The sequence below is a fragment of the Apostichopus japonicus genome, chromosome 20 (genome assembly GCF_037975245.1).
Source record: "Apostichopus japonicus isolate 1M-3 chromosome 20, ASM3797524v1, whole genome shotgun sequence".
NCBI lineage: Eukaryota > Metazoa > Echinodermata > Holothuroidea > Aspidochirotida > Stichopodidae > Apostichopus > Apostichopus japonicus.
Window position 1 is genome coordinate 11,073,953 of NC_092580.1, and position 18,316 is coordinate 11,092,268.

General features: G+C 38.1%; 1 protein-coding gene across 2 annotated transcripts in view; it reads right to left on the reverse strand.

Annotated features, from left to right (window-relative positions):
* Window positions 1–562: 562 nt before the first annotated feature.
* Window positions 563–18,316, reverse strand: part of LOC139961664 (uncharacterized) — a 39,109-nt gene continuing 21,355 nt past the window's right edge. The window contains exons 1-2 of one of the 2 annotated variants that reach the window (XM_071961041.1): window positions 15,007–15,269; window positions 563–7,402 (exon numbers count right to left, since the gene is read on the reverse strand). In XM_071961041.1, the coding sequence (XP_071817142.1) occupies window positions 4,288–5,757 (1,470 nt within the window). In that variant the 5' untranslated portion in view covers window positions 5,758–7,402; window positions 15,007–15,269 and the 3' untranslated portion in view covers window positions 563–4,287. Of the gene's footprint in view, window positions 7,403–15,006; window positions 15,270–18,316 lie in introns of those variants that run through there. The other variant, XM_071961040.1, reaches the window with a different exon arrangement.

The following is an 18,316-nucleotide window of genomic DNA, read 5'->3' on the forward strand; positions in this document are numbered from 1 at the left end:
ACTTTGGGCTACGTACAGCTGGCTGCGTGTATACGTACGGCTTATTATGCTACATACACTAGAAATTGTATATAGTTTCTCCGCATTGTTAGAACAGCTGCAATGATATCAACGTCATAAAAATCCATTGCATTCTGTATATGTTCGTCATAGACCATACTGTTGTTATTTATCAGGTTCAATGAATCACACCTTATCCGTTGTCTGCCTGCAATATATGACGTCATACTCATTGTTATCGTTATACAGTGTACCGTAAAAACGACGTAATCAATATTCATGAGCTTCACGCTGCTGCGTTTCATGATCATTTAGTTTCGATGACAAATGTTTTTCGTGGTAGGAGGTGAAGAATGTATCAATTTGCCACTGTATTTCCTCACCCCACCCCTACCCCCACCCCACATCCGTTGTTCAAAATTATACAATTTAGAAACAATGCACTATATATGTATATATATTTATATATGTAGATATAAATATATATATATATACAACGTGATGCATTATAAATAATTGAAGACGTCAATGCCATCAAATCATTTTCGTTATCGATTTTGTAAAAAAAAACTCAATTCTAGATGACGTGTGTATTGGAGCGATATTACAATACCATGTACAGAGAACACCTGCTCTTGTTTAGTCTAGACTCAATCAGAATACGCAACTTGTCGGAAACACAGTTATATTGTAATTACCCACATTTTCAATAACTTCTCCGGTTCTTTTACCAATTGTTACGCTTGTTAACGTTACCATATGATGATATTGGTATTTAATACAACATAATTATGATGCAGACTATAGTAGTAGTAGTATAAACAAATATAGGTCTAGGTGAAATGTGTCCTTGACGGCGTGGTGGGAAATGGCTGTTTGCGTTCAACTTTTGACATGGCCTATACTTTCCCATCCATGCAGAGTGTTGCTATATATATAGAAGGGGAAAACATACGGTTAGCTTGGAAAACAATCGTTCCCTCTAGTGTGTATTTACTTAAACATGAGTTAAACCTTCCTGATGTCAAATCATTAGATTGACAAAATCTTTCCATTGCCCAAGGATATGTCAGTGAGATATATAGACATATAACGATATTACTAAAGACTTTTAAAGCCGATGATGAAAATTTAAAGACGGGCTTAGCTTAATCTTTCACAATTTCAGATTTAACAAATTTGGCAAGTCTCCAGATAAACTTCTTGGGGTTGCCATTTCTCCTCTTTACCAGGAGTGGCCGTTTTCATATACTACGAATGAAAGCTTAGCAAAGAAATGCCATGCCGTCGTAACTGAAACTATACGAGAGCCTATAGTAGCCATACAATAAAAAGTAATATTTTATTAATTTTGATTTTTGCATGGCGTTAAAAGGCTCTCGCAAGAAACCGACATGGTTATATTACGATATATAGATTTTTATGCTATACGAGAAAGTGAAACTTTCCAACCGCTTACAGTTGGGCTCAGGGTAATTTAAGGTCATGAAAAGTATACCCCCTTTTCCTTGCGATAGTAAAAAAATGTTTTTCACAGGCACTTTTGAGGAGCTATAAGAACAACCGACTATCGGTTTATAGGTTATTTCTATGTTATTTTCATGAATTTATTATAGAAAGCAAGCACTTTCAAACTTCGATGGTGGTAGGTTGCCTTTATATTGTGACGTCACACCTTTGTGCGCAGTATCGTTTCGACGAGTGTAATGCAAACGTTATTTTTTTGTTGTGTTTAACGTAAGGAGATTAATCCATATATGAACTTAACGTTGTAAACTCCTGTGTGTAAACGTATTGACTGCAGTAATACTACAGTTTAGCACAACTTAGCCGCTCACTGTACATAGTGAAAGGACCGGCTAACTATATATTAAACTGAAAGCACGCCACGAGGACCTCAGTAATGGAAACATTCGGTCTAAATATTTGGCTCAGTAATTCTATTAATTATAGACATCAGCACTTTAAAACCCAAAAGGTGGAAGGTTCATTTAATTTTCGACGGTCATGGTACTGCGAATGCCCTTCATGATTCGATAGCATGTAGGCTAACTCTGAAAGTTGTATATGCCTAAGAAAGGAATTTACTTCACATATGAAGTTAGAATTGTTTTATGCATTACTTTTCGGTTTATTTGTGTGTAACCCACAGGTACATGTAACTATAACTGCACTAGTAATGCAATTTCTACAATCAATTATAGTCTACAGCTATAAAGTAAAGATAATACGTCTGTGCATAAAGGACACTTTGAGAGGCTACACAATGGAAGGATCGATCCATGTCGCTTGTTATTCTCTCTTCAATTTGAAGAGGTCACCTTTTTCTTTGGCAGTCAAAATGGCTTTGTATACCTTTCACCGTATCTCTCTATTCAACAGCTATATTACCTTCTCAAGTGCAAATATTGTAACTCTCCTCAGAAATTAAAGACGGTTTTTTTTTCTGTGATCACACGTGTTTCATTGCGACCGTAAATTGAATTAAACAGTATAGGAATTAGTACGTAATTTATGTGACTAAGTATATATGACGTTCCTATGTAGTTATTAGAGTCTTGTATAGACACATAACAACATCAGTACATATTACTGTATAATATCCCAAATATTTGATATCACTCTAATGTTTGACTTTAAGGGAATCATTCAGGCTGGCTGAAGTTTATTGCTTTTAAAACCGATGCTGGAAATTATCTGCACCTTCACAACCATATCCAATAAAACCATATCCTAGTATCATTTTTGTAAGGCCAAGAATTATATATTTCTAAAATGTGGTGATGATTTCAAATTTGGCAATTTTGGGCAAACTGGCAACAGAAAAATGAATGATATGTCATCAGGTCAATTCAGCTGAAAAAAAATGTTCTTGATTATAACATCATTACCTCACTTATTCAAAGAAGGAAACAGTATTTCTAGATGAACGTTAATTAGCAAATGAATCAGTTCGAGCCTCAGTTATTGTTTTTTTTTCTCCCTTCTTTACTCTTGACGCATTTAGTACTGTCATTAATCATATGCCAAAAAAAAAATGCATCTGAAATTATCAAAAAAGTTGCGGTCATATTGTGAAAGTGACTAATGAAGTTAACGGTGAGGATTGTATACGTTTATGTTTTGAGATTGAGTATTATCAACCTAATCAACGCAAAAAGGCCAGTTTAGACATATGATGATTAATGGCTATGATGTATACTAGAACACTGTATATAACAATATATACGTGTTACCCTTTAGGCAACAATACTTGACGAGGCTTAATTTCGCCAAATTTCACTCGTTCATTTTAACAGGCGCTTTATACTAATTACACGTGGTACGACCAAAACCCAATTCGGGGACTCCTTCAACCTTCCATTCGAAAATCCTCCGTAGGTACACTATATACTGCTATATATATATACGTTTGTAGAGATAAAACACCTGCGTGCCAACTGTGTTGTGCACATATACCATTAGATGGCTTTACGTTAAAATAGGACGAGGAAGCAATTAAAACTTACATAGCTACCTATCAACTCTATCCCATTCCCTTCATTGAATAGAAAAGTGCGTATAACAATGCGCATAATAATAAAAGCATGGCGCTTCAAATTGTTCCATAAAGGTGTTTTTATCATGGATACCTTATTGACCCAGTAACACAGTAGGCCTACAATCTCCTTTCCTTCTCTCCACCATCACCATTAAAGTGTTTTTCCCCTCTCACGCCCCCCTCCCATTCCCCAATGGCAGGTGATTCAGTCCACCTATTCAATATATGTTGTTCATTAGTGCCTATACATTCTTAAAACTTCCACTGTCTCTTCCGACAAACTGATTCATGCACCATTTTGTTCGTAACCTGTTGCTTTTATTTCTTCTGTAACGCTATCTATTGAATCCAAATATACCATAAAGTATGCGATACCTTGAAGGAACATCGTGCCACGTTGCGCATTTTGTAGAAAATTCAATTCAAAATATATATTTCGAAAAACGCCTTTTATATGAGCTTGACTTATGTCGTTTAGCGTAATGGTATTCTCATATTCCAAATGTCTATTGAAACACAAAGCAATATTTGCATGAGAAAAACTAATAAAAATCGTTATCTATTTCGCTATTTTCCTTTTAAAATAAAAAACAGAAGTGATGGAGAGAGCGATTTTGCATTTCATGAAGTTGCATTTATGAAACAAAGTACAGACTTAAGAAGGTGGGCTGACTATATAATCGTGGGAACATCTTATAAGGAATTTCGTGAAATTACTACTTTACGTGCACTACATATGTGAAAACTCACATAAACACAGAGTCGGCGATGCTAGATGAGTTATGGTTTTCGTCAGGTGTCGTTGCATCTTCCGAGGTGGTACGGTCGACGTGCGTACTCCAGGCAGAACATTCTGATCTATGCCACTGATTCCAATGAAACTCCTGGCAACCTTCGCTACAATACATACATAATCTGCACTTTGCGCACAACCGGAACTTTCTCCCTGCTACTCGTTCGGAATCCCCACAGAGAGGTGAGGAACACCAATGATTTGGATTTGTTAAACTAATATTTCGGAAGAGAGCATGACGCCTCAAAGAAGGTTCCTTGCATCCGCATCTTGACTGAGCTAACCCGAGACCGCTGCCACCAGCGTACCCACGTGCACCCTGTCTTAATGTCTCCCCTAGTCTAGAAATGAGCTCGGCTATTTGGAAGCCAGTTTTCGATACCATGTTCTTCTTAAGTAGATAATGCCAAAGGTTCGAAGCGTCACGCATAACCTGGAGATCGCGAAGTACTGTTTGGATGGCGACGCCTCCGTAGTCGGCGGAGATATCCATAATCCTGAGGCAAACCTCCCCGGTCGTGACGTTTCTCGTTTTACGCAGCACGACCGCGACCACATTTAAAAGGCCGGCGTCGTGCATAACAGCTGCCGTTTGATACGATTTGGAAGAGTATAGAGTATTGTAAAGAATGCTAAGTATAGAAACCATAAAGCCACATAGATTTTCCTCAGTGAGAGTAATGTCTACTCCGCCGCTCCCTGACGACGTATCACGTGAGTCCCCACCTGACGTGGAAGTATCGCACGTTCCCGCCGTCAGCCGTCGTAAACGTCTGTGACATTTGTGTAATAGATAAGTAAGGGATGGGTAAAGCTGATAAACAGAATTGGTAATACGATTGAGGGCGGGTGTGTATAGGCACATAATCCAAATTAATCGAATAATGTTATAACTTTTTTGATCCAAAGGCACGTGAGAATGTGATGATGCGCTTTCGTCTACTTTAAGCCTCGGTTTGTGATATTCTTGTAAGCAATCTAAGCAGTAAGGCAACATTCTCTCCGCTAATCTCTGAACGAGTCTACAGTAAGCAGGTTTGTCTCTGGCGCCAAGAATGTCCAAACCATCTAGCATGTTATCCACATGAATCTGGTCTTTCGAATTAGGAGAGGTACGTAGATGCCTCCATATAGTATAAGCATGGTTTTCGGCGTCTCCGTAACTTAATGCGGCGACTATTTTCTCCGAGGATGCTGTTAGATCTGGGAGTTCGTGACAAGGTAGTTTAGATGTCTGCGGATCAACATCTGGAGATACCGAGAAGGAAGATGTATCTGTAGTCGGTTGGTTAGTTGTGGAAGATGGCCGCCAATCACGAGCCGAATTCGTCGACGACTCTGCACCTTCGTCGATGTCCTGCTCAGCAGAGCTTGATTTCATCTTATCTCTGACTGGCATCAAAAAGTAGTTGAAAGGTGTCATTTTGGTTTGACAACGAGATCAGGTGGGAATGGAATATTGATAAAGCCACACATTGGCAAGTCCTTTACAATGCCCGGAGCAGTTTCACGAATACTTAGATAATATTAACTTTAGATAATATTATTGGCATAATATTAACTTTTCGCCGATAACAGACGTCGTGGGACAAGAAAGCAATACACTTGCAACGCTGTTACTATTGTCAAGGACCTAGCTATTGATCTCTTGTAGGTGTTCCTTCACCGTATTGGACTGGTTTTATTCACGGTATTACTTGTATTGTTGTTTAATTGCAGTCCATTCAATATATTGTACTTCACAACTCTTTGTGTCCATCCCCCACAGCAGTCTAACGAGGAAGTTCGTGCATGGTTAATTATAATGGCTTCCCGAAGAAGAAAAAAACGGCTTGTCCAAATAAGATATCCGACGTCAGTAACATTTATGGTTACATATATGTTTAAAGATTATATGTTTCAATAATTAATTCGTCACGTGTTGCCATCAGATTATCGCTCCGTCTCTAGGCTTTTCGTTATGCAAAATCTTCCGTCGATTTACGGAACACAGTCAGTGCATAAAAGATGTGAAGCTTCGTAAGGAAATATGCGATCGACCTTATTCCATGGTCCATCCATTCCGAAGTTATAATTTAGTGACACAAGCCTTCTTTCGATGCAACGAGCAAATCCAATATTCCTTGCCTACATTGTTTACTCACGAACTGGTGTACAAATAAGTAAACAACAAACAATTCCTTCGTACTTGTTCGTCCCAATGGGTGATGTATAGTACAAAACTTCCATCAAAATTGTTAAGTCCCTCTGTGTACTCGATTGAAGCCAACTCTCGTATGATAGAGAAAGTTGTAGTCCATAGAACTAATGACTTCGTACGGCTAACAATTGAACGAGTAAGCTTTTTTCTGTCCAAAAAGATGATTTACTCATAAACAAAACCATAATGTGCAACATTTTTGTCTTCTTTTCCGGAATTGGTCTCTGTCCGACTTTGTATACAATGGAGATCGAAGTATTACAGACTCAATAGTCGATATGTTTGCTGTCATACGACGTGAGAGTTTAAACGACAGAGCCGTCAATGCGCGTAGTTTGCTACCGAGTAATAATTAAATACGAACGGAAGCCTAACGTTCCTCAATGCCTGCTTGACTGTGTACCATTATTATGTCCATCAAACGTGTTAGAAATCAAATTGATCGCCGTAGTCGTTCACTCGACCTTATACACACACTAACGCTCCTCGCAACACTGAACACAATAGCATCAATTGACGGGTCCCGAGCACAGCTGCGCCTGGCATTTTGATAGATCGAGGTGTCAAATATGGCGAGTAAACAGCTTAGGCCCATGTGTAATTCAAACTTGACTTCCCCAGCTTACCGCCAGCCTAACAAGCATGGAAAGTAATAAAAATTGTGTCATCGGTAATATAATGTTACTTCCCACGGGGTTAAATCCATTTCTGGTGCGTTTCTTGCTAGCAGTGGGATAAAGTTGATGAAAGATAATACGGTCTTAATGTGGGTTTTAATCCGATCTATAGAGACCGGCACGCAGATTAGCAGGCGATAGCATTGTTTGAATATTGTCCAATCGCAAACATGCGTCTACTTGAGATGAATCTGAAAGATACAAAGGAAAAGTAAAGAAAGAGGTAATTAAGGATGTAGCAAAAACCATCTAAGAGGTTGCATTTTTAGAAGAAAAAAAAGTGGAAATCTTTCACGATAAGAACACATTTAAATTTCGAAAACTTCAAATTGTGATTAATATTCGTTTGTCACTATTAATCTATTTCTTTTGAATTTTACATGAACCTGCTCGACTATATCTAAAGGTAAATGATGCTCACATTTAATTACCTTGAATTGAAGAACAAATTATATTACTTTCATTTGCTAAGTAGCATTGTATTTATTTCTTTATGTAAGTATAATTATAGGGGGAAAATAGAAAGAAAAAAGGGAGAAAACCCACTTAACAGTTCTGTCAAAGATATTTACATGAGCAAATATATTATTAATTGGGAGGAGGGGGTTGTTACAGATTCCCGAGTTGGGATGAGCTGGCAATAAGTATACTAGCAAGTGAAACTCGTAACGTTGAATAACAAGTTATTGTATGTGTTTATGTGCAACGAGGTGTCCAGCCTTACTCGTGATAAGTTGGATTCGACTCGATTCGACAATATCTTTGAAAGTTATATCGATATTCTATATAAGTAATAAAAAGGATGATAACGAGTTTGACGACGTTCACGACGACGACGGTGACGAAGAGGAAAGGGAGGAGGGGATGAGGCAAACGTTGTTGATGAAAAAGACGATGAAGATGACAATAATAATAATAATAATGAGGAGGAGGAGGAGGACGAAGACATATAAGACGACTATAAGGAAGGATAAGGGTCAAAGTGAACATGACGACGATGGTGATGAGGAAGGCATTGTTGACGTTGATAATAGACGCCAAGGAGGATGGGGACGTTGATGTCAATGAAAATTTAAATAAAGATGAAGATGCTTATGAGGAAAACGAATGACTATACGACCGTGATAGTGACTATGGCCAAAGGATGACTACACGAGGATTTTGATATCCTTGAAGACGACAGTAATGATAACGATGAAGATGATGATAACGATTAGATACATAAATATGAAAACGTAGTCTGTGATATTCATATCACCGTGATGGAAGTTATCAACTAAAACAAGGACAAATTTTTGTTCGGAAGTAACAATGGAAACAAGCGAAGTCAATAGTTAACATGTTTAGGGTGGATGTATGAGAATAATTAAACAGACATATCTAGGACATTACACTTGCGTGAATTAATTGAAGTTGATCTCTTTGAAAATAACCGAAGTTGACCTACATAACATAGTCAACGCTGCCAGGTGTAATATTATTAAATATATGTTATAATAATCAATTCTTAATGGAAATATGCTGCCACGGTTGACAACGACATACTTCATGCAACCCTGAATAATAAATTATTCATATTAATGGGAAATGTGACGTAAGTTGATCGCTAGGTAATAAGGTGATTAATAATGTAGCTGAACCACACCCACTCATATTTCACTGATATCATAACTATACAATGTCGAGCACCGAACGCTACATTACGAACTATTCATAAACAACACAATTGGTTATCATTGATAATATGAAGATGTTCAGAATAGATAGATAGATATGTTTGGACTAAATACATCAGATACATCAGGAATGAAGGTATTGTGAATATTTGCTTTTGTAAAATGTCAAAAAAAATTCTCTCAGTCGATTTTCTTGTACGAATGTGTGTACTTGTGTTTTGATTGGGCGGCTGTGATGGGAGAGGGGAAAGGTGGAGTAAATAAACAGTTCGATAATTATCGTATTCGAGTAGCTACCATTTCTAAAAACGAATTATTTTCGACCAAATTTACGTGCTGTCAGTTCAGTTAAGTGTATAAAATATGCTGAAATAAGCCCTATATTGACGGGTGGTACAGGACACGGAGTTAGGGAGGATGGGATTTGAGTATAGGTGCCATAAACCGACCAAAGGTAATTCAAAACATACTTTTAAATGGCCTAATCAATAGAGTACAGTGAATTAGCCGGCGACAGCACCTAATTTACTCTTAAAGATTGAGGAACAACAAGCACGCGAAAATGTTTCGAGTATGCTATTTATTCTATAAACATTCTTCTATAAAGCACTTTACACGTAGCGAATATTGAAACAGCAAATGGACTGTTAAAGCAGGGAGGGGATGGGGTGGGGACAGGGGGTGAGGGGTGAGGGCGCAATGATTGAAGAGGACATTTGATTCACCGCTCCTCCCTCCTACTCTCCTATCAGTAAGTGGCCGTACATGGCATCAGGCAACAAACTAAAAATATAATTTTTCCAAGTCATATATCAGCGAGACTATATATAGGCTAAGGAAGTTAACCTTACAGCAATCAGCTACCGTGAAAACGTAACTGCAGAACGCGTACAGAACGTGCACATACATAAGGTCACATCTAACTATATAATGAACAAAATACGGATATCCGTTGCGAAATGAAGTTTTACATGTGTTATATAGTTCAATAAACCCAATTTAACAGAAGCAAATTGACCTTAATTCATTTTCATTCAATTATTATTCTACCGTTAAGTATCTGACAGTTGTTAGGCCAACAAGATGAAAAGATTGATTTCAAAATTTTGATTTAATAATCGTCCTGCAGTCTTCGTGTTTCATATACAGGTCTATAAAACATGAAGTGAAATAATGATTAATTTAGTGAAATAATGATTAATTAATTATCAGAACAATGTCGCTGTATGATTAAATGAAGCATTAAATTTTCATGTTAACTTCAAGCCACGACCATCTATATCTGTATCTAAATAATTTTGGTGCATGAGAGTTTTGGTAATATTTCCCTCACATTGGCTGCGGATCAAAAGAGTTTAGAAAGGAGGGGTGTGACCCTGGGGTAGCTGAAGCGGACTCCTATGTATGGAGGTCTAGAAATTCTCCGAAAAAAAAAAGTTTACACGTCAAACGATGCACTCTGAGTTTGACATATTAAGACTATGCATTAGTTCTAAACGCATGATTGTACTATTGTAAGGTTTAAAACAAGGCGGGCGGAGAGGGGGGTGGGGGTGAGTTTTACAACACCTAAATCCGAGGCTGGCTCATGTGGTATCAGTCGTCGCCGTTTCGACTTTTCTTATCTGATGGCGTCCGAGTATACACCAATTTTAAAATTTCAGTACAACGTGATAACCTTCGCATATTTTATCCTTGCTGTGTTCAGAATTTTTCCTTCAATGGATGATACTAGTCTCGTACCAACTATACTGTCAAAAAAGCTAATTCTGGATATGCTATATATAATCAGTAACAGATATCGATTACCTATAGATCCCAAGTGGAAGCCACCTGACGACCAGGTCTAAGTTAAGCCGGGTGACTATCATGCATTCCAACGTAATATTCAACACTGAAAACAATTTCATAGCTGAATCGACTACAGGACTTATTATATATGGCCACATCGTATGCGAGGGTTTCGCATAGAATGACAAGTGTTATACGTTATTCAACTGTCGACTATATTATGATTTGAATCCTGGGTTGAATCCCCGAAAGGTTGTCAGCTAACTTATATACATATATAGTCTTACAAAGCAGGTAAAATTGCATTTGCCATCATATATGCACGTCAATGCCAACGAATTGAAATATTTAATGTTATATCAAACAAAAGGTGTAATTAAGTAGTAATTATAGTCTAACCTATAGTAAAGACAATACAAACTCCACACATAAGCCAAATTCCTCTTTGTAACTGATATGGTTATAGATCCATTGTACACCAGTGAGGTTAGCTCGCTCGGGATGTAAATTCTTTTTTTCACGAGATATATAGGCCTACAACAAAGAAGCAATCTTTATGCTCAACTGGTATTTGCATTAATTGCGTGACACGTAAACAATTTCATCTCCCTTTTCGGAAGTGTGAAGGCGTTGGGCTGGCTGAGGGGCGGGTGGGGGTGAGGCGGTTATTAGGCGGTCAGCATTAACCTCATTTACCCAGCACCAGTGTAATAAATTGGGTTCCTTTCTGATCCCAAGATCTAAAGATTTTAAGTTTTATAAACCTTGATTAGCAAAAGTCGGTCAAAATTTCTCATTGTTTCATTTTGTACTCGCTTTTTGCTGTGTTTGTGATTAGTTGTATATTATTATAATTACACGAGGGTTAAGGTATGTTGAATTTCCGCCCTCCTATCACCCCCGCCCCCTCCCCTACCCCTCCGCTACTCGAGAAATCGTTCAAGTCCCTGATCTTATACATACCCTACAATCTATGTCAAACAGAGGTTATCTAACTGTTTGATGTCTTTGCGGCCTAACAGCTGTTGTCTTATGTTGGGAGCAGTACAAAACTTAATATCACGCAAGCTACTTGATAATGAATCGATTTGTCTCGAGTTGGATCTTAATTGAAATGTCTTGCCCCTCGGTTTGGAAGCGCGTCTGTTTGCTTTAACTACCAAATTGTTGTGACTGATCGCAAAAAAAGTTTAATTTTAGAATCCCAATCAAGAGTACTGAGGCCCTGTTCTTTTCTTGTCTTTTTCTTTGTTTTAGTGCTCGACATGCTTGAGATTTAATCTGGAACCAATTAAAAAGAGGTCAAACGCTTAAACATACCTCGTTAATAAAAACTTAGATGCATACATATAGATAGATATATATAACTATATACCGCCAGTGGTGTAAATGAAAAAGAAGGGGAGAAAAAAAAGCGTGACTCAAACTTGATTAAAACCGTCTTATGGTTTAATTTAACATGTACAATCACATGGGAATTCGACGCTGTCATATTATACAGGCCGTTTTCACCTCTTCAGTAAAGCTATATATGAAACAGTGACGCGGTTCGTCAGTAAACGCGAGAGTTTATACTTTAATCATATACTAGTCCGTACACGCTTTGTTACAGAGATGACTTTAAACTGATTTCGTGAATGGTTTACATTATAGAAAATATGCAGCTGTTATTGAACGTTTATTTATGTGTATGTTTTACATTGAAGATAATTGGAGGCTTGTTCCCTTCCTCTCCTTCCCCTCTCCTCGGGCTCCTCTCCTCTCCTCCACTCCCACCCCCCCCCCCACCCTTGTGTGTCAGCAGAGATGAACAATGCTACAAAGGTTATAGATAGTTCGAAACAAGTCAAACTATTGATTGGATAAAATTACAAGTGAAGTACTTAATTACCCTTTTACCCTCTCCCGAGTCACTGAAAGCGGACTGAGTTAAGTATACGTACAAAAAACACACGTTAAACGCAACTGGTGTCAAAGAAGAGTTATTTCAAGATAAATGTAAATCAAATGTTCTAAAGAAAATAAAAAGAAACATGGTTGGTCATTGTTCCAGGGAAATCGCCCTGTTTGCTTCTATTCCCGACTTGGAAAATAACTTTTCGCTTAATGTTACACACATCACCCCCTATCAAGGGCGTAGGAACCGGGGGGGCTGGGGGGGCGCCAGTGAAAAATGTGGAGGGGCGGAAGTATCATTCCGCCCCCCCCCCCCGCTTCGCATGTCAGAAAACCCCTTTTTCATTTCCATATGAGAAAAAAATCTCATTTGGAGCACCAAATTGCATCTAAGGCCAGGTGAAAATACAAAATTAAGTTTACAAAATGGAGTGGGTGTTGAAGTGTGCTATATTGTACCAAATTGCATCTGAGGCCACCTGGAAATGGAAAAAATTCCAAAGGGGAGAGGGACACCCCCTCCCCTTAGACCCAAAGGCGTACGAGGCGGGCGGCAGACTGCCCCCCTGAATTTCCAGAGGACAAGAAATTCGGGCAAAAGTCCTGAAAAGTTCGGGCAGCCTAAGAGGAGAAGTTATATATATATATATATATATATATATATATATAGCCTATGTAAATATATAGCCTATGTAAATATATATATATATATATATATATATATATATGCAGTAGCTTGCCCGGATCTTTTTCAAATTTTTGCCCGACAATTCCATGTTTACTTTATTTAGCATCATGATGCCCGAATACTTCCGTGTAACACCACCGTAAGCGCAGCTCATCTGGGCTACCACGCTTTTTGCACGATCAATTTTTTTTTTTATCTAGTCAACTGTTCACCTGGACATTTCCGACATAAGTGTATACAAGAAACATTTTGATGGTAAGGGGGGGGGTGCCTACAAGCCTAGAAGTACAGGTTTATCATATTCTTTGTTATATTTTATACTTTTTTTGTGAGACAAATTGCAGTCTCACCTGACATAGCGACATTATCTCGCCTACGTGTCGTTGAATCATGTATGTTTTTCTGGAGGTTGCTGAGTACTGTGTTAAAATAATAAATACGGTAACTAAATAGGAGCTTAAAAAATATACTGTCCTATTTTTCCCCTTCGAAGTGATGTTACCAATTTTCTTCTTCTAATTTACCAAATTTTTGGGGAAGTGTAAATTTCTAAAACATGAGATTATAAATAAAGAATGTTTAGATGCAACTTGCAAGGCCTCAGAAGTGCCGTTTTCCGGCAATCTGAGAGGCATTTCTTGCCAAAAATTTTCTTGTACGCTACGCGCCAACCGATGGTGGCGCTCCGCTTAGAAAGTGTCACGGGAACTTTCGGGCACAAAAATTTCTGCCCCCCAAACTGAAATGGTCCCATTCGCCAATGCTTAGACCCCTCCCCCAGACCGGCCATCAGTCTTCAGCCCCCCCACTCAAAAGTACCTTCCTACGCCACTGCCCCCTATTCAATCATGCACTCAGTTGCTCCTATATTATGTGAATATATGTAGCGAGTTTCATTTACTATATACTGGGGACGCTGCATCCAATCAATAACATCTTATGTTTTATTGTTTCATTAACACATACTTGACGTTTATTCCCTAATTTTATCGATCCTAGTTGACAGATTATGTCACCAGGTATATATTTATCTCCCCTTTTACGATACTTGGATGTCAGTCGGGTCCGCCGCCGTTGTTGTTGTTACATTCCTCTTTTATTCTGTTTATTTGTTGTATTTTCGTTTCTTAATTGTCTCTTTCTTCTATTTTTAGTCAGCTATTTTCTCCTCATCTATAGAGCTCAATAAAATCCCTCTGCATTGACTTATAAACAATTTTTGAAAACTCTTCCGATCCGAAATCCTAGAGCTAATTGCGCTCCACATAAAGTTTAGTTAAATATAGTAACAGTTTTTCCTCGTTTCTTGGTTGACAAGAGCGTCAACGTTGTGCAGTAGTGCATGACAGATTAGACCAGGTAAGCATTAATCCAAACATTTTAGTATTAAACTATAAACAAACATTGTAAGGACAAGCTATAAAACACAACCAGTATGCTTGGATGGGCATACATTTCATTTATTTTGCCCCATATAACCTTCGGTGTTCCCAGTGTATATAAAATGAATGCACGTAGGCCTACTTATAATTAAGACTCGCGTATTACGGTAGTTCGATAGGCTATGTAGTTACTAAGTGACAATATATGAAACTTCATAAGACCTATACGTTACCACACAAATAAACAACTCACATAGTTCACTTGTACAGCTCAAAGTATATGATAGGATTTTGTATATTGTGTACAATATCAGATGTATAGGTCTTGATCATAACTACTTCATTCTAGTCACCGAGCTCACCTATGGACCTTTGACCTTCATATCGGAGGAAAGATTTCAGATTCCGGATAGGTCGAGCTGTCACATTTAATCTGAATGAAGTGAAGATCACTGCAAACAGTCTGCGGTATAATGAGAAAGACAACAACCGGGGGCTTAATGTTATGCTCATCTGATACTGAAGAACGTTAAAGGCTATGTTGTGTAATCAAATATGAGTGCATAGTTGTTTTAGGCGCGTAACATACAACCGGCATTCCATTCATGAAACATGTATAGGCCTACGCCCTTTCATTAGTATCATCAGGGAAGGCTGAACCATTGATTGTTTTATGTAGTAATGTTTTATATGCAAAATGTCGGTTATTATAATGGTATTTCATTATATGAAATGCTTCGTATAGGTTGGAATGTCAAGCCTTGTAGTCCAGTAGGCGTATATGTCTCACGTATAGGACTGTGACCTATATTTCAGATTCAAGATGAAATGATCATATTATCTTTCGGTATTGGACGCCATTTTTAATGAAAGGCATGTTACCCGTGATTGATCCATATAGTGAATTAAAGTTATAAAGGTTATCGCTATAAAGTCAACCATATGATTCTATTGATGTATTTCGTCGCTATGGAAACAATGTGACAATAAAAGAGTATGGTGGATTTCTTCGAGAGAGCATAGCTGAATAATCTGTAGGCCTCGGTATAGCACCTATTTAGGTATATGCTACTAGAATTTAAAAACAAACGGTAGATTTTCTTATGAATGGTATTTGGTCATCAACAAAGTTGTTAGGACTGACATACACCAACCATGCAGAAAAGTGAGGATTACAACATGCATTACACATGCGCATAATAACATCAAAGCTGGTCTACGCACAGTACTCAGTGCATTTATATAAAATTATCTCATAGCTTGTAATATTTTAAAATATAAAAGCATGACTAATTCGGAATGACAAAAATGAGGACCACTTCTCTTGTTTTGTCAATGACTCCTTGCAACTAATAGATCAGGAGTTTCCAGCTGTGAAAATGTCTACCAGGGCCGCCGTTAACAAAATCCCCGAGTGTTTGTCATGATAGGTCATGCAAGGGGTGGAAGAGGGTTGGAGGATGGGGTGGAGTGGGCTGTGGGTGAGGGGAGGGGAGAAGTGGGGTACAGTTAAGCGTAGAATACTCTCCATTTATAACTCTTCATCTTATTACAAATCAAACAATTTCATTTGATTGTCAGTTTTAAAACCGGGGATTCCTCTGTCGGCCCAAATTCTTTTACACATGTATATAGGACCGTTTTGGCTATATGACGTCATGGCGTTGAAATGTTCGAATGAAACGGACGCATACTAGAGATTGATGTCGGTTAATATGGAAGCTATGTAGAACATTTAATGTAGGCTACGTGACCACCGACAACGAACTTAAAATTACTATCGCAGGAATGACAGCGTAACATATATGTTCCACCCCAGGGATGATCAATGGACAACCGCGGTGAGGTTGACGTATGCTACCGGTAGTAATCCATGAAGACAGTCTGTGAGTTTCAATTCAATGTACATGTCTTTCCAGTGATGTATGACTATTTAGCGTGGAGTATAATGTACACAGAAACATCTATATAGTACCGTAGATTATAAACAGTTGCAGCTGTTATTTTTCAATTAGCATATTATACCTCCAATGGCAAACCTCCAAGGGATGGGGAAACGAATTGTGGTAAAGGTGAGTTATTTTCTTCAATGTTTGACACAGTGAGAAAAGGGGGGAAGTGGGAGATGGAAATCGTGGAGGGTGGAGAGGGAGGGGTGATGTTCCGTCCGTCGCTTTGCTTGCCATTATTATTCACCTATATGACTGAGGACGGATAACGTCCTCAAAGGCAGAGCAACTGAGGACTTGATTTTTTTCCTCTCCCTTTATTCACTTTATTCAATACTTTGGATGGCCATCAGAATATCCAAGGGTATGGGATGAGGCGGGGGGGGGGGGGTTGGTCACTTTTTTTTTAATATTACTGGAAAGTAACAAATGTTAACATCCGAGACAGTGGACCAAGGGAGACGGTAAAAAAATATTCAGTCCCGATCAGAATATATAAATAGTGACATTGCCCGATTTGATTCTAGCAGACGGCACCTGGATACAAATGACTTTGCAAAATACTTAGAATAAAGCATTTGAGGAATTTAGGCAATCTGCATAATCTTTTCAAAAACAATAACTTTGTCGTTGGTACTCTCGACCATTTGACAGCTGCATTGTCTCCAGTATGGATTAAATGCTTTATTAGTGTACCGTAACTACACCCGAATAACATGACAGTGAAGGAGCAGTCGACGATTTGAGACATATTTTGAAGACTATGTCGAACTAAGTGTGACAGTGCTATACCTGTACATCCCTTTGTGGGTAACATAATGCTACATATTATGTTCCCCTTGTATAGAGGAATCGTAATACCTGCATGACGATGATCACACAGTCACAGTCTCGATACAAGGGGACTGGGGTTTAGAGTGGATCAGCACATTTCGATTGTTTGGTTTTATCGTGCCCAGGTTCTTTCCTTGGGGTGACTTTTCTTCAAAAGTACCTGTAGGCCCTGTACACGCTTGTTGTTGTATAGGCTACTCGTATATAGCTGTTGTTAGATGCTTATTACCATAGGTAAGTAATTTATCAGCTTGCTTCAACGAAACATATTATTAACATATGAATTGATCCATTAGTCATCAATTGTATAATTTGGTTTTTTGGTTGTTTTTTTTTTTTAAATTTCGAAGTTTGCACCTTTAACATATCTACACGTATATATATACCTATACACCTTTATCATTGGTTATGAAAATTTGTTCGGCTTATTTGTCTCCTTGTTCCATTTATGAGTTTTATGAGAGAACATCCAATTTTCCCCGAGATATTGCCATGCAATATCCCTCGTGAGTATATTAGTAATTATGGAATATATATCAAACGGTTATACGTCACTTCCTATCCAATAAATTACATTCTCACATTCTATGCATTCATGAAAACAGCTCAGTAGCATATATTATTTGTGATCGTAATGTAGCCTTTGCGGCTGCACAAATATACGTTAGTATAACGAAGCATATTTGTATCGCGAGTTGCATTGTATATGACATCGAGTGAGATGGTTTCCCCGAGGCATCATTTCTGGTATATATTAATATATATGAAGTTTGAGTGTAAACCTACGTATATGTATCGGAACGGCAACTGTCATTGTCAATAACTGGTTGTAACTTTGTACAAATGATAGCTAATTAGTATTCACTTTCTAGCTAATAGTTATTGACAC